Genomic DNA, 17,607 nt, shown 5'->3' with positions numbered 1-17,607 from the left:
CTGAAGTTAATGCCTTTTGTTTGGGACTAACGGGGTTAAACAAATATGAGAAAATTGAAAAGTGTGAATTTATTTTGCATTTTGATTAATGGAGGAAGTAAAAATTCTAAACAAAAACTTAAGGGATTTTACGAGTCCTGCTATCAGGCTGTCAAGAGTCAGACAAGTGTCAGCCAAAGTTTGATGTGACTTTATTAAAAAAAAAAATTGTAGAAAAATCTCTCTCTTCCTAGTCCTGCTAGATTTTGTTTTTGTGTTTTTGTGTTTTTTTTAATTTTTATAAGTTAATATTTAATTTCTAATGCCTCAAAATTTATTTTTTGATTTAAAATTAAAACTTATGGGTGGAAGGTTAACCCTTTAGTGACGGTATCACTTAAAAGGGAGTTTATCATCTTAAATTTAGTACTAATACCTCAAATTTAATGCTAATACCTCAAATTTAAATTTTCCTTTAATATTTATCTTCTAAAAAATAAAAAAAAAAACAAAAAACAAAAAAGGTCATGTTTGACGCTTGAGGCGGCCGAATATCTCAACTCGAATTTTACAGTTTTAGCGGGTTGGCATATAGATTTATAATATATTTACCTTTTTTCTATACTATTGGACTCATGTGTGGCTATTAACTTTTGAATTAGTCTTTATTAAAAATTAAAAATTAATAATAAAAATTGAATATTTAAAATTATTTTTACGTAAATATTTCCGTTTATAACTCATGGTCACCGGCAGCGGCCTTGTTTATGAAAATTTGTGTATTTTTTTTTTTCGAAATAATGTTTTTATTTTTTCTAAAATTTAGCGATACAAGGAATAAAAGGGAGGAGAAGTTTTCTTTAAATGAAAACAAAAAGAATGATTGATCTGAAGTTCTGAACGGATAAATTCAAATCCAACAAGATACATAAAAATCTGTTCCGTTCTTTTGTCACCGGAAACAAACCGTTGTCGAGAAGTGTTTCGTTTCTGAGAGTATTTTCCAGGGTTTGGGGATGGGGGAATCGAACGCAGACCTCTTCGATCCCCGGACGGTCATGGACTCGGACTTCTCGACGGGTGGGCTCGCATGCAGGTCCGGGTCCGTGTCCGACTCGGATTTCGCGTTCGCCTTCAACGACAGCAATTTCTCCGATCGGGTCTTGAGGATCGAGATAATACCCGATTTTCCCGAGACCAAATCGGACGGTGAGGGTGGCACCAGCATCGCTGTTTGGGTCCGCAATAGGAAGAGACGGAGGGAGGAGATTAAGAAAGAGACTGGTAAGAGAGTTTGTGAGTGCTTGTGTTTGTGAATTGATCGTTGAATGCAACTGGGTTCTGTATGGTTCCCGAGAAAATGAAGAATTCGGAAGAAAAGTTTTGGTCTTTCCGTTTTCGGTTTCTTTGGGTCCAAAGCATTGATGAAATATGTTCTTTTTTTATTTCTATAATTTCTTTCACTCTTGTGATAAATTCTTGGTACTTGATGTGAATTTGGGGTTTTTGTGGTCGAATGTTGGGCTTTTGTGTGAATTTTGAATTCATGGAAGAAATATTAGGCTTTGATAGTCTGATTGTAATAGTTCCCTGAGAAACTTCTATTTCGTTGTGGTTATATATGATAGCAACCAGTTAGATATCGATTTAGAGGATTGTATGGTTGAAGATTGGGGTCTCATTTGCCGAAAATAATACTAATTGGGGCATTTATCTTTAGCTGATGTGATTATGAGACAACAGACTATTATTGTAGATGTGGAACATTTTCCATGGGTACCCAGGAGTATATAATTTTAAAACCGTTTGGCTCATAGTGTGCATGTTGAATTTAGAAATCTTGGAGCTGGGGTTAAGGGGTTGAACCAGGAGTAGGGCCTGATTTGGCATGTATTTCCCATTATGATTTGATGATTTGGTGCCTATGATCCTAATTTATGTTGTGATTGTGAGACAACACAGTTATTGTAAATGTGCAATGTTTACATGGGTATCCAGGAGCATAATATTAGAAACTTCTGGCTCTCAGCATATTTGTTGATTTTTTTATTTATTTTTATAAGTAATTGACCCCAATAGGTGGGGGAGGGGGAGTTTTAAACTAGTGACCTTCACTTCTTGAGGCTAGTGTACCTATTGATTCTACAAATTGGGGCTCGGGGTCGTGATTGAACCCAGAGTAGTGCCTGATTTGGTATTAATTTTCGAGTAATGCTACAAGTCTCTCTTGTATTCCTCTAAGGATGATGTGACTCTTAAAATCACCATTGGCTTTGTGATTGATCACTATTAGATTTTGATCAAATGATGAATTTAAAAGTCACACTCATTTTTTAGGGACACAAGAGTGATACAAAAGGGACTTTTAGAATTACTCTTAATTTTCCAGTCTGATTTGCTTGTCCGGTCAAACATCATAAACACTGTTTGAGTATTTTCCCATCAGATTGCTTTAGGGACGTTTTACTGAATGTTTGATAGTTTATGGCAGTATATGTGAGCATATGATGCAGTTGGAGTATTATCTTATTTACTGACGACTGTTGGTGGCATCTTTTTCACGAGTTTTATGCAATGTTTTCATGAATATATAAGGTTTTAATGCTTTTATGCTGATTATTCTGCTCATTGTGATTTTTTTTATCCTTTTTGCTGCAAAGGCATTGTGCTCGGAACAAAAAGCCTGCCAAAACCCCCCTCTACTACCCTGACTATTGTGGTAACTACATAATCTACCATGTTAGGAAGTTACACAAGCCTTTACAACGCTGTTAATTCCAAAAACTAGTTATGTTCAATGAGATTTTTACTCTTCTCATTGGTGAAACTCATTTTGGACATTAGTGCTATAGGTGATTTGGTCTGTCATTCTTGGGTGGGATCCCTTCTCCAACTCTTACCCTATCTATCAAGAAGCGAACAAATCCCGACCACCAAGAAGCGAACAAATCCACCACCTTTTGAGGCATGACCCATGACAATCCAAACCAGCTAAAAATAGCATACCATAGAGAGTGAGCGATCTCACAATGGGGAAGAAGATGATCGATCGTCTCCCCATCCGATTTGCACAAGCAACATCTATTGATCACAATGATATTCCTTTTCCTAAGATTATCTATTGTGAGGATCTTTCCTAACACCGCCGTCCAAGTGAAGAATGCCACTCTCGTGGGTGCCTTGGTGCGCCAAATACTCTTCCAAGGGAAAGGACTAGCCTCAGTACTAGCCAAAACATTATAGTAAGATAGAACATCGAACTTCCCTTTACTTGACGGAATCCACCACATTTTATCCTCTCCTGCCCTATTCATTTTATGAGAGTACAACAAAGTATAGAACGAGGCTAGCACTTCCAACTCCCAATCATGAATCAACCGAGAAAAGCTAACATTCCATTGAAGAGCTCCCCCCGTGAGGTCCAAATTATCAGCAATAGATGCGTCTTTTGCATTAGCTATGGTGTAAAGGCCTGGAAAAACATCCTTAAGACACACTTCTCCGTACCAAACATCATCCCAAAATCAGATTTTGGAACCATCTCCTGGATCAAATCTTGTATGGCTAGACAACATCCGCCGCCCCCTACTAATATACCTCCAAAGATCCACCCCATGAGACCGAGAGATGTTGATAGAATGCCAACCACCCCATTCAGAACCATACTTGGCATCCACGACCATTCGCCACATGCGTATAACGCCACAGCCACTTCCCTAACAAAGCCTTGTTGAACAGTCTCAATTTCCTGATCCCTAAACCTCCTTTGGAAATAGGAGAGCAAATCTTATTCCAATTAACCAAATGGTATTTGAACTCATCGTTTAAACCTCCCCATAGAAAATCACGTTGGAGCTTCTCTATGCGCTTAGCCACCGAAACAGGAACAGGAAAAAGGGACAAAAAATAAGTAGGAAGGTTAGAGAGGGTGCTCTTTATAAGAGTAACCATACCTCCCTTAGAAAGATACATTCCTTTCCAGCTCGCCAACCTTCGATCAATCTTTTCCAAAATGTCATCCCAGATAGATTTGGCCTTAAAGCGAGCGCCCAAGGGGAGCCCCAGGTATTTCAAAGGCAAAGAATCTGTCTCACAACCCAAAACACTAGCCAATTCTTCCATATTATCCACATCACCTACCGGGACCAAAGTTGATTTAGCCATATTCACCTTTAGACCCGAAGCAACTTCGAAACAAACAAGGCTTTAAGGGAACGAATTTGATCAAGATTCGCCCCACAAAATACCAACGTGTCATTTGCAAACAAGAGAGGGGAAATGTTGATCCTCTCAGATAAACTGTTTCCCACTGAGAAGCCCGAAATAAAGCCACTCTCGGTGGCAGCAGCAATCATCCTACTAAACGCCTCCATAACAATGACAAACAGAAACAGAGACAACGGATCTCCCTGCCTCACTCCTCGGGAGCTGCTAAAGAAACCATCAGGAGTGCCATTGATCAACATGGAAAAACGAGCAGTCGAAATACATTGCTCTATCCAAGAACACCACTTCTCACCAAATCCACATCTCCTCAATAAATACAAGAGAAACTTCCAGTCAATGTGATCATAGGCCTTCTCTACATCCAATTTACAAAGCAATCCCGGTTCCCCATAACTGATACGACTATCCAGGCATTCACTTCCTATAAGAACCGAATCTGTGATTTGTCTTCCTTTAATGAATGCGTTCTGAGGCTTTGAAATCACCCTATCCAACACCCTCATCATCCTATTAGCAAGAACTTTAGCAATAATCTTATAAATCCCACTTATAAGGCTAATAGGACGAAACTCCTTAAGCTCGGACGCTCCAGGAACCTTTGGAATAAGAGAAATAAAAGTAGCATTAAGGCTTTTTTCAAACTTACCACGAGCATTAAAATTTGAAAAAATTGCCATAATGTCTTCCTTGATCACTTCCCAACAATCTTGGAAGAAAGCCATTGAGAAACCGTCCGACCCGGAGCCTTGTCTCTATCCATACCTTTCACCACCTCCAACACCTCCCTTTCCTCAAAAGGACATTCTAGCCAATCAGCCTCACCCCCTCCCAAACAATCAAAGGCGAGGTTGTCCAACCTAGGCCTCCAATTGCATTGTTCAGAGAATAGAGACTTATAGAAATGCACTACATGATCCCTAATGATGTCTTGATTAGAGGAAAGAACACCATTGATGGACAGGGACTCAATAGAGTTGTATCTTCTATTAGAATTGGCAATCCGATGAAAGAACTTAGTGCACTTATCACCCTCCTTGAGCCATCAGATCCTAGATTTTTGTTTCCAATTAATTTCCTCTTGTAAAAGAGCAATCTCCAACTCCCTAACAATCACCCTTTTTCCATTCTTCTCTTCTTCTCCTAGTTCTCTCTCTTCCTCCAATCTATTCATAGCCTTCAATTCTTCCTCTCTCTTTGCAAATAACATTCACATTTCCAAATTCATTCTCGTTCCATCTTTTGATACCCATCTTTAAAGTCTTAAGCTTCCGTGCCAAAATGAAGCTTGGAGTGCCAAAAAAATTGTATGAATACCACCAAGTTCGCACCTTATCTGCAAAACCATCAGTTTTCAATCACATATTCTCAAATTTAAAAGGCCTTTTACCCCCAGTCATACTCTTACCCCCCGTCATACCATCACAATCAAGCAAGATGGGAAAATGATCCGAGCACAATCTAAGCAACCTCTTCTGAAGCAAGCTAGGATATTTGGCTTCCCATTCTGGAGAAATAAAAAAGCGATCAATCCTAGACCGAGAATAAGAATTGGACCAATTGAATGTCCCTCCTGCAAGTGGAAGATCCATAAGCCCCTGTTCGAAGATGAAGTCCGAGAACTTTGACATTGCGGCATTGAACCGCGCTCCCCCCAACCTTTCACTAGGAAAGTGAATGACATTAAAATCACCACCAATAACCCATGGCACCTCCCACCAACTAGAAAGACCAGCCAACTCTTCCCAAAGAAAACGTCTAAAGTAGTCAAGATTCGGGCCATAAACCCCCGCAAAAGCCCAAACATAATCATCCTCCACATTCTTGAATAAACCGGCTGCGACAAACTCTCCCACATAGACCTCGATCTTCGTGACCACCCTTCTATCCCACATCAACAAAATGCCACCAGAAGCTCCATCAGAAGCAACAAAGCACCAATCGACGTAAGCACAACCCCACAAATTATTCACAAAACTGCTGGAAATCGATTCCATCTTCATCTCCTGGAAGCACACAATGTCCACCTTCCATTGTCTAAGCATATTCCTCACCCTCAAGCACTTATTGCCCTCATTCAAGCCCCTCACATTCCAAGAAACAATCCTAGGCTTCATGACAGATCTCTATGAGTTCTTCCCTTAGCCCTCCCCCTAATAGCATTACCGTCATAATTGATGGAGCATGCAAGGTTATTGAGTTCTCTCATACCATTCTTTCCCGTATTTGAGGCCACGCCTGTTCCCTTTCCTTCATTACTCGCGATAATAGTCGCGAACAGCTCTGAAAGCTTCCTTTCATACCCATCACACGAGATCCCCACATAGTGACTAATCTCCTCCACAAGCTTCAGAAATCTATCAGCAGAATTAGACCCCTTCTTCACCGAAAACCCCTTAGCTGGACAGCACGCCAGCAGACTGTGCTCTTCCTCCTCATATACTTCCAATTCTTGGCCTGCCATCATGGACTCCTTGAGAAGAATAGATTTCTCCATCAAATGAGGAACAATAGACACCTCCATGCTGGCTTTAGAGGACCCACTGTCCATGTCCTTCCGGTTTTCCAAAGAGACATCTAGACAATCTCCCGTCGTATCTTCCATCCCTTTTGTCAATCCATCTTCCACCTCTGCCTCAATAGGACAAAATTCCACAATCCTAGTTTCTATCTCTCAAACTTTCAAAGGTGATGGGCTAGCGGCATTCCCAGGTCTAGATACCTTTACACCCCTAGGAAAATCCCCCTCGCTGCCAGAATCATCCCCAGAAACAGCCCTTGCCGGCACAACCCGATGCTCAAAGGCTGCCGGAGCGCTTGCCGGCAATGTTCCTAGAGGATTTAAGCCCCTATCGCCACCCCCCACGTTGCCCGCTTCCTCCATTTGCTTCATCGGTGTCCTCTGTCATCAACCCAGGTGTAAAACACCATTCATCATGCCGGTCAGCCCCATACCCACACTGATTGGAGCTTTTCCCAATATACCCAACTTAGATATTGCCGATGAACCCACTTGAGATTGACCCAGTGTAAAGCGATGCCCGGCGACAGACGAAGAAGCACCTGGGTCTCCTAACTTGATCGTCATCCTAGTCCTTTGGAATTTTTTCACACTTTTCGGCCTTAGTCTCTTATATTTTTTACCATACCTTTTGGGCCCAGCCTCCACCGCATGATTCACGCCCATCTTCTGGTTGGGCTGAATGTCATCTCCTTCCAATACTTCAGAATTGGTTTGCGCAGGCCCAAGCTCCGAAAGCCCATTGACATACGGAGCCCGTTTGCCCACTGCCAGCCGCTCCAAGCAACACCCAATCTTCAGCTGTAATATTTCCAACGAATTTCTAAAGATTGGCATATTCGATATCTCCAAATACCACATACCCACTGTTAGAACATTCCTTCCTATCAGGTCTAGTACATCCCTTCGTAACCGTCATCGCATGAGACAAAGCATTGCTACCCAACAAAATAGCTTTCGCCGGAAATTCATTGGCGTACCTCTGCCTCTCTTCATCTTCCAACAAAGTTCCCTTATCCTTCTCCTTGCCCTTTGATGTCGCCGGACAACCCACTGGAGACTTGAGGATGGTCACTTGACCTGAACTAGCTGGAACAGGGACATGACTAAACTTCTTCGTTTGTGACTCGCCTGGACCTACGTTTCCCTCCGACAACCATTTGGGCACCCTAGCGATAGGTTCAGACGATGGCCCAAATAGTTCCTCATTTGGATGCAACGTGGATTGCAGCACCTCAGTAAAACTTCTCTTCTTCTTCATTGCATCGTTCCTTTGGGCCAAGTGTGGTTGAAAAAACCTTATGGCTATTTGCAGTTCAGATTCAAGTTTACTCCACCCTATTTGGTTTTTTCCTTCCGGCACCATGACTGCCTTACGCTTCTCCCTCCCGTCACATTCTTCAATCACCAAATGCCACACCTATTAGAACATTTCTAGGCTAGCACTTGTGGGTATCCTGGTTTAGATTGATCTCTAAACACCCTTGAATCCTTCACTAAAATCAACTCCTCAAAAATGTGCAAAAGCCATACTGCTTCACTACTTCCCAACCTTATGGACCTCACTAGACCTTGACTTCTTTCCTTGAATGTCAAACTAGTATCACCATTCATCACCATCATCTGAAAATCTTTGGATTCCACCGAGCAGCTTCTTGATAAACCCATCTCGCCACCACCGGCAACCTGCCTAAGACAAAAACTACTCCTCACACACCTCCTCTGGGAAGGAAAAGAAGAGAGAGAAGAAAGCTTTTTTTTTTTGGTCTTCTAGTGCAACATTTACTTATATTGTTAAAAATGATGAAAATATTTTTTTTTTCCTACTTTTCTCATGTCCCTTCTATTAGCAATAGAGTCGTTAAAATAACAATTTTGTAATCATTAACTTGTTTCCGATTACTAATTAGAAATATCTTTAGTTTCATATGCATGAATGCGCTGCCTAATTAGCAATAAGACTTTGAGGTACTTTTTAGGTTTAGAGAATAGATAGTGGGTGGAGCAGGGCTATAGCTTCTCCCTTCACGTTAGTCATATTCTCTGGGTAGGCAAAAGCACTGTCTCCATATCTTATCTATGCCCCCTGGAAGGCTGGAGTTTGTTGAACTTTTTGAAAATACTTTTTTGCTTTAAAAACGAAGACACTTTTCTAAAAACATTTAACAAACGATTAAATTTTTAAAACAAAACACAAAGACTTCTAAGAAAAATTTTCACACCTTATATGAATATTTTGAGAAAGCAAATGTTTATTTTTTTAGGGTTAAAGGCTGACTTACTACTTTAGAAAATAATGATAAATTACAAATAGAGAGGTGGCCATGCCCATCAGGTTAGAGGTGGCTGCGTGCAACCACCCCCCTTTGGTTAGAGGTGGCTGCGCAACCACCCCTCTCTTCTACCCTTAATAAGAAGTTAGGCTCCACACTTGGAAAAATAAGAATGTGTTTTCTCAAAATAAACATGTTTAGGTTTTGTTTCTATGTAAATAGAAAACTGATGCGAACCAACTGGTAACAAAACATAGAAAAGGGATATTGGCTCATTTGAGGGAGTTGTAACCTCCAATGGCTACTTTGAGTAAGCCTTGACCTCCAAAACACAATAAATTGTATTCTAAATTAATATTCTACTCATACTTTTCTTATTGATAGTTCCCTTTAAATAGGGAAACAATAGACTATTGATTACATAATAGATCAATTAAGTCTTGACTTCTAAGACTAGAACGACTCTAGTATGGAAAGTTTCTGAATTAGAGATCTATTCCTTATCAACCTAAAAATAAATGCATAACATATATAGAGATTTACTCCTTGTTGGACTCTAACTTAACTCCCAAGAAAAGGTTACATCAGAAACACTTTTCAAAAAAATTTCTTATGTGGGCTCCACAGAAATACTTTTAAATGTAGACCCCACTGAAAACACTTTTCAACTTTCTGTATTGAACATAGACGTGTTTTGTGTTACTGCATTAGCTGTGATATTTAAGTGTTTAATTTGTAAACATCAGTGCTAAATTTATGAGATTTAGTTGGCAGAAATGGTAAGTGTTTTTTTTGGTACTCTTTCTCACCTCTAATGGTGGTTTCTATCAAGACTTTTAAGACTATTCACTGATGCCTTGGCTTGTCGTTGTGCCAACTGCATTTAATCCCTTGTGAATAATTGAATATCTACTATACTGATTTGAAATATTATTGCTTTTGCCCTTAGCAGTGGATCTCCTTGTCGACTTCGGAGACCAGATTATAAACTGTAACATGCCGGATACGGAGGATGGTGCCAGCTATGGAAATGAAGATGAGGAAGATGTGGCAATGATTGAGGAATTACCTTCAGGTGTTGGGATTAATTTGAATCAAAGTGGTTTACTTATTCTTTTCTTTTATGATTTGCTTATCTCTATTTAAGCTTGAAGTTGAAGACCTCCTATTAGTCTTATATGGAGAACTGATGATGATCATCTTGTATTGGTTACAGCAATTTTCTCTCTTTGGTATTATCTTTATCTAGAAATGATATTTCGCCCTAATATATGGAGAATATGAAGTTGTGCTTTGTCCACTATTTGTAAGCCACATGCGTGTTAAGCATGTAAATTTACATTTTTGCACCCATTTACACATGTATGGTGGTACATGTGCATTAAGTGCAGCAGCATGTAATTGTATTTACTATTGATTGGTATTGGTATGTTTTCACTCTGGTAGAAGCTTTTGTAGGTGATGAGGCTGCACCTAGCAATGATTCAATGTGGAGCATGGACTGCTCAACCGTTCTTAGAGTCAAAACCTTACACATAAGCTCTCCAATTTTAGCAGCAAAGAGTCCATTTTTTTATAAGGTGAGGAATCTTAATCTGGTTGTGTAACTTTTGTTCCTTGGATTCTTTATTCTTATTGGGTTCATGCCTGTTGTAGTTGTTTTCAAATGGCATGAGAGAGTCAGAGCAGCGACATGTAACTCTACGAATCCATGCATCTGGTAATTACACAATCTTCATTAGTTTGTTATTTGGCTACCCATTTTTTTTTTTTTTTAAAAAAAAAAATTATAAGTGAGAAAAGACAAGGGAGAGTTACAAGGGCGGATCCTTCCCTCTCTCCAAGGGAAGATCCATGAGGGGCAGAATGGAAAATGGAATACTTCCAGAAAACATGGCAGACGTGACCCATTTAGCGAGGTTATGAATGCGAAAATTCGCGCTCCAATGGATCATGGTGGCTGACCAGTTTGGAAGAGTTGAAAGCAACTAGCCAATCCTTTTACTTAGATACTTGTTCAAAATGTTGATCTATTCTCGAATCGAAATTGTCAAATTGTCACTCGCCTATGAAAATGGTTGAAGTTTAGTCATAAAATAAAATAAAATAAAAAAAGAAAGAAGGAAGTGGTTGAATTTCTTGTGTTGTTCTGTTTCTTCCCCAGTCTTTGGTTTCCATATTACCACCAGAACCAAACTCCCACTTCTAATCCTTGTGTGTATGTGAGTTTCTGTTGGCTTCCCTATTTTACAAGATAAATGTTAATTAAGTACTGTTTCTTTCTTGTTATGCTGGAGCAGAAGAAGCGGCCCTTATGGACCTTCTTAATTTTATGTACAGCAATACTTTGTCAAGAATGACAACTACTGCTCTGTTGGATGTGCTTATGGCTGCTGACAAATTTGAGGTTGCCTCGTGCATGAGATATTGTAGTAGATCATTGCGGAACTTGCCAATGACTTGCGAGTCTGCATTGCTCTATTTAGATCTTCCTTCTACTGTTTTAATGGCTGATGCAGTTCAGCCATTGACAGATGCAGCCAAACAGTTTCTTGCTGCACGCTTCAAAGACATAACTAAGTGAGCTTCTCTCTTTCAGATTTCTTTTTCTTTGTCAATGATTGCTTAATGCATGGAGTTTATATTCTCTAATAGTAAAATTTTGTTTGAGCTTAGTAAAATGTGGACGTATGATATGGTTTTTCCTCTTTGCCAACTTTGTCAATGATTAGGATGGGTGATCAACCTTGTGAAGCAGTTCCTGCATTTTTGCTAGATTAAACAAGATAATAACGTTCAAATTTCAATTATTGTGACTTATGGTTCAAAATCAGATGTGAGAGAAAATATTAATTTGCTGCAGTGCTTGCCAGGTTTCAGGATGAGCTGCTGAACTTGCCCCTGGCTGGTATAGAGGCAGTGTTGTCCAGTGATGATCTCCAGGTGGGTTCAGAGGATTCTATTTATGAATTTGTGCTGAAGTGGGCTCGGATCCACTACCCAAAACTCGAGGACCGAAGAGAGGTCCTTGGCTTGCGCCTCTGTCACCTCATCCGTTTTCCATACATGAACTGCCGAAAGCTAAGGAAAGTTTTAACCTGCAATGATTTTGATTCTGAGGTGGCATCAAAGCTTGTGCTTGGGGCTCTCTTGTTCAAGGCTGAGACACCATTCCGGCAACGCTCCCTTGCCGCAGAGGAGGCCAGTGGCACCTGTCACCGATTTGTGGAACGGGCATACAAATATCGCCCAGTCAAGGTGGTGGAATTCGAACTACCCTCTCAACAGTGTATTGTGTACCTGGACCTGAAACGGGAGGATTGCGCATGTCTGTTTCCCACTAGTCGACTTTACTCCCATGCTTTTTACCTGGGTGGACAGGGTTTTTTCTTGTCAGCTCACTGCAACATGGACCAACAAAGCTCATACCACTGCTTTGGGCTATTTTTGGGGATGCAAGAGAAAGGATCAGTTAGTTTTGCTGTTGACTATGAGTTTTCGGCAAGGTCCAAGCCTACTGAGGAGTTTGTGAGCAAGTACAAAGGAAATTATACTTTCACAGGAGGGAAGGCTGTTGGGTATCGAAATCTTTTTGGGATGACCTGGACAGAATTCATGGCTGAGGACAGCCTCTATTTCATCAATGGGGTTGTCCATCTTAGGGCTGAGCTCACCATCAGGAAATGAGACAATTTCAGGTCTCATTTGGTGAAGCTTTTGATGGGTTCACTTCACCTGACACCTCTCTCTCTCTCTCTCTCTCTCTCTCTCTCTCTCATTTAGCATCTGGCCAGCCCTAGTTTTATTTTGTGTTTTAGAGACTGTGTAATAGGTTGCTTTACTGATCCACAACAATTGCCTTTCTGAGGTAGATGGATAAAAATGGGGATTTGAAGTATAATGGGTTCTCCCCTTTTGAGTCCAATCTCAAAAAGGAGGAAAAATGTCTCTTCTCAAGTGTGTTGCGTTAGGGCAATCCGTTGCCTTTTGAATTCTCAATCCAATATGCATGTTAATCTCTAACTGCTCGGGTTTCATGTTTGTATCCCTTTTGGTGTGTCTCACTTGAATATCGTCTTTGCATCATCAATCAGCTACCCATGCTCAATCTAACAACAACCTTCTTTCCGCAAAACGTATACAACCTTCGGTGCATCTCCTTTTATTACGATATTTAGGAGACCCAAATCTTTGCTTAAGCTCAACTAGGGCTAAGCAAATTACCGATTAACTAACTTTCGACCGACACCCACCGTTACCGACTAAATAGCAGACAATAGGCGGCATGATTTTTTTTATTATGAATTTTTCGGTTCGGTAGGCGGAAGAGGTTTTTTAACCGAACCGACTTTCGACCGACTTTACCGACAAATTTGCCACTTTTCCACATACCGACAATCCACATACCAACATAACCGACACCGACTTTGCCGACTTTCGACCGACACCGACTTTATCGACCGCATTTGGTTCGAAATGCGAAATAAAATAAAATTTGACGGAATAAGTCGGTGAAATAACCGACTTTACTGACATTGTCGGTTCGAAAGGCGAAAATAAAATTTTTTTACCGAAACCGACATTACCGACCGACGCTCAGCCCTAAACTCAACTACCTTCCTTGCAATATATGCTTAATATTAGGTTTTTAGTGTTAGCAAGTTTAGTGTCAAAACGTGTTCGATTGTAAAGTTTTAAGTATAAGATTAAGAGCATGTTTGTGATTGTGTTTGAGAAATAGAGCTTTCAAGTCAAAAAATGTTTTTTTTTGCAAAAGTTTTATTTTTAAACTTTTATCAAATTTGATCATTTTTAGACTTTTTGAACATTTAAAATGACTTTTAAACTTTTTAACCAAAAGGATATATATATATATATTTTTATCGTGTTATATCATCGTATTGCAAAACGAGTGTTGTATAATGTATGCAGATTACTATTTTATTATCCAAAGTTGGTAATGGATGACAACTATTGTCATTTTCATGTTTGACAAATGTGCGAGGTTCAGCTCAGCATGATATGGAAAAACCTTTCGGCCCTGTTTGCCTAAAGGCCGGAACGGTACTGTAGCTGGAATGACACTGTTTTAGCTACAATACCGTTCTCAGATGTGCAACAAATGCACAAAAGTCTACGCAGTTTTCAATAAAAACTCAAATCATTCACACTGTCACATACCCCAACAAGTAAACAATGGACAACTAACCTAACCATGTACAGCCTCACTAACTTCACTTTGTCTTTCAACAAAAAAGAAAAAAAATTAACAACTTTTCTGCTGCAAATAACTCGTATTTTCTCCCACTTCTTTTTCAAGAAAATTTCTTCTTCCTTTGTACACATCCCACCTTCAAATCATATTTTCTTCCCCAAACCCCTTCCATTTTCCATTTTGTCACACACCCAGAAAGCATTTCTCTATTGACCCCTCTCTCCTCCACTAGCGGGTATCAGTGCAGTGTAAATTTTCTCATCCACCGTTTTCAAGGTCAGCCAAGATTTTTTTTCTCATCAAATTCTGTTATTGTTCATTCATTATACTGTATTTGGCTATTTCTTGTTCTTGAATTTGCCAATTTGAACAATTCTGAAACAATCATATTTAAGCCTTATTCATAATAGTGTAATTAGTATTGTTTGGCGTGCTATCGTTTCTACAAAATAAAGCTTTTTTTACAAGTTAACACAGAAGTATAATTAATAAAACAATTAAGTAAAAATTTTAATTAATTAGTAGTTGGCTTATTAATTATATATTGTTAATTGTTTTATTAATAATGAACTATATATATATTGTGGTATAAATTATACTACTCCAAATATTTTTATTTGATTAAAAAAAAAAAATCTTATTAGTGCTACTTAAGCCCTTGAATCTCTATACGTCTATTATTTGATTGAATGAATTAAATCTAAGATTTACCGTAACTTCATATTATATCTTTTTTATCATCAATGTCAAGATCCAATTATCTAAGTTATTGAATTTAAATAGCCCACAATTTTTTTTTAAAAGTTGGAGAGACCATAGATTATAAAATTTTGGCCGTCTTGTAGTAGAAACTAGAGGATCCAAATGTCTATTTTAAAAAAAAAACAAATCAATATATATATATACTTATGCGTGAAGAAAAATAAAAGAATTAATTAAGATAAATGTAATGAGTAACAATGAATGAGTTACACATCAATTTAATAAAGCTTTTGTTAGTAAAAGATTTAGTATCTCTAGTATTTTTATAATAGAAATGGCTACATAGCTATTCCTACTGGCTCACTTTTATTTGCATCTTCCAGCTGTTAGTAGTCATTTCTCGTCGTCTGTTTTCGACTTGATAATTAATCGTTAAGTGTCACTGATCAAAGTCAAATTTAATTATTTATTGGAAGTCTTACGTACATAAATATCGTATAATTGATCACCTAATGGAGGATTCGACATGTTTATAGGTAAGGTAACTTAAAAGTTACAGCCTCTCTCTCCTTCTCTCATTTGTAACATAAGAGACCACCTTAAAGCTTTAGGACCCATTTCAATATATGCTTTGTAAATTAATAACATGGAATGCACGACAACTTATATATAAGTGCCCTTCATTTTATGGACTAAATAGTAAATAGTAAAAAATTTGCAAGTAGTTATACTGACACGTCGAACTACGTACTGTAATTTACTGTAATTTTTTCAATGATTTCATTTCACTTTCTCTATTTTTTATGAAAAAATATAGACAAAATCTAAATGGTTTTAAAAACTACATATATTGTAAATCTTTTACAGACATGTATGTATGCCCTGTTTTCTGCATTCATCAATGAACTCTCATGAATTAAAGTTGCAGTTGGGCACAAAAAATAATTACATGTATGTGAGCATTCCTCCAGCGAGTTTCATGGTAGTTAAAGTAGCTTAGTTTCACATTCGACCGACAATTAGGCTATCTTTTAAATTGTCATGAATGAGTAGGGATGATTGCATATCTGTTTGGTATCCTAGTGTCTATTATTGAATTGTGTTGGACCAAGCATTTCCACGCTAAGTGGTTATTGATACTACGCTTGTTTGTCTATTTCTGTAGATTGTTATTGATGAAGAATGAATCAGGCCGCAAGTGAGCCAAGCCGTTCATGTGCAGCTTCAAACTTGGCTTATAATTGTTTGTTTATTAGCTATTGATAAACCAGCGAACCCACCCCCAACCAACAAACGCAGCCTAGCCAACCCACCGTCTTTTTCTTCTTTGAACCCACCTTTTCTGTGGGTGCACTCTGTTTTCTGACGAACAGTGTGTGCGTTGCGAACGTGATTCTATGGCTTCCACAGCATCTCGGGGACAAAATCTGCAACACCCTCTTGCATCGGCTTGGTCCTTGGGTTCCATTTAAGAACCTTTGTACCGTCGGTGAGTTTTCGTCTTACAAAACATTGTTTGTATTCTTCCTGCTTACAGTCAGCCCATCCACAAGGAAAATTTATTCTTCCTCTCATACCATCTCAATAGCACTACCTCATTTTTGTAGTATGCAACTAGGGGGCTCGACAGAACTGGGCAAACCACCCCCACGGACCAGATCATCAACCAAGGTTAGAGCTTAATTGAATTGAATTATATACATAAAAGCACTTTGGTTTTGATTCTCATGGAAGTCCTGTAATATATATGCATCTATATGTTAAGGGGTGGAGCTCCATTGATTAGACAAACTAATTTGTAATTTTTAGTTTCGTGTTCGTTACTGTGCATTAATATTCTTAGTTTGTTATTCATTATTGATATTTTTTCAATGTTGTATATTCTTAGTTCGTTAATAGGAATTGGTATTTGTAGTTTGCTATAGTGTTAATTGGTATTTTTAGGTTTCTTGTCCGTTAGTGTTAATTGGTATTTTTTGAGTTTCTTATTCGTTACTGTGCATTGGTCTTCTTAGTTTCTCAAACGTTAATGTCAATTGGCAGTTTTTTAGTTTCTTGTCTATTAATGTGAATTGGTATTTTGAAGTTTCTTGTTTGTTAATGCACGATATCGTCCTGGTTTTTGTCATGTTATAGCATGTGGGGTATTTCCTTTGATCATTGGTGAAGGACAAATCAGCTACCTCTATACCATCTGAATCGACTGTGTTACGACCACAAAAAGCAATCTCAAAGGTATGATTTTTAATAGTCTATTAAATACATTACTTATACATTGCATTATCATGATACTTCTTGCTTTTGCTGAGGTACATGTTACCGTATTCTGTTTTGAATAATTAGTATTACTACAGTAACGTATAGTGTCATCTCATGCACTGTCTACAATATATTTACACTTATCACACTATCCCATAGATGTCTATGCACAAGATGCCTTGCAAATCACCCCGTAAGCACCCAGCCCAATGCAATAAGCGCGCACCAAAAGAGGTTGCCAAATGGTTTCCTGTCCATGAACATCAATTGGTATATATTCTGCTGGACAAGGCAAACATTGGCGTAAAATCCTCATACCCTCCAACATTCGTCAATGAGATCACAAACATGCTGAATGGCCTTATTCATCCACACAAATTCACATCCAAGCAAGTGAAGAATAAAATTAAAAAGTTTAAAGCTAATTACACGGA

General features: G+C 38.7%; 1 protein-coding gene across 2 annotated transcripts; it reads left to right on the top strand.

Moving 5' to 3' along the window:
* The first annotated feature begins 802 nt into the window (after nucleotides 1-802).
* On the top strand, nucleotides 803-12,989 carry LOC132174881 (BTB/POZ domain-containing protein POB1). Of its 2 annotated transcripts, none has more exons than XM_059586616.2 (6): nucleotides 803-1,263; nucleotides 9,950-10,072; nucleotides 10,456-10,577; nucleotides 10,654-10,717; nucleotides 11,298-11,577; nucleotides 11,871-12,989. In XM_059586616.2, the coding sequence occupies exons 1-6, from the start codon at nucleotides 996-998 to the stop codon at nucleotides 12,682-12,684; spliced, it is 1,671 nt and encodes a 556-aa protein (XP_059442599.2). In that variant the 5' UTR covers nucleotides 803-995; the 3' UTR covers nucleotides 12,685-12,989. The 2 variants fall into 2 exon arrangements, with proteins under 2 accessions (XP_059442599.2, XP_059442598.2); XM_059586615.2 differs by having other exon boundaries at nucleotides 9,947-10,072.
* Nucleotides 12,990-17,607: the final 4,618 nt, after the last annotated feature.

This window comes from Corylus avellana, chromosome 3, assembly GCF_965113065.1.
Source record: "Corylus avellana chromosome 3, dhCorAvel1.hap1.2, whole genome shotgun sequence".
In the NCBI taxonomy this organism is placed as follows: domain Eukaryota; kingdom Viridiplantae; phylum Streptophyta; class Magnoliopsida; order Fagales; family Betulaceae; genus Corylus; species Corylus avellana.
The sequence above is the reverse complement of the archived record's forward strand: the minus strand, read 5'-3'. Positions and strand labels throughout refer to the sequence as shown.

Bases quoted from the DNA above. Each gene is read 5' to 3' on its own strand.
- LOC132174881 (XM_059586615.2), top strand. From the start codon at position 996: ATGGGGGAATCGAACGCAGACCTCTTCGATCCCCGGACGGTCATGGAC. The intron at 1,264-9,946 runs GTAAGAGAGTTT...TTTTGCCCTTAG, and splicing joins GGAGATTAAGAAAGAGACTG to CAGTGGATCTCCTTGTCGAC. The intron at 11,578-11,870 runs GTGAGCTTCTCT...AGTGCTTGCCAG, and splicing joins CGCTTCAAAGACATAACTAA to GTTTCAGGATGAGCTGCTGA.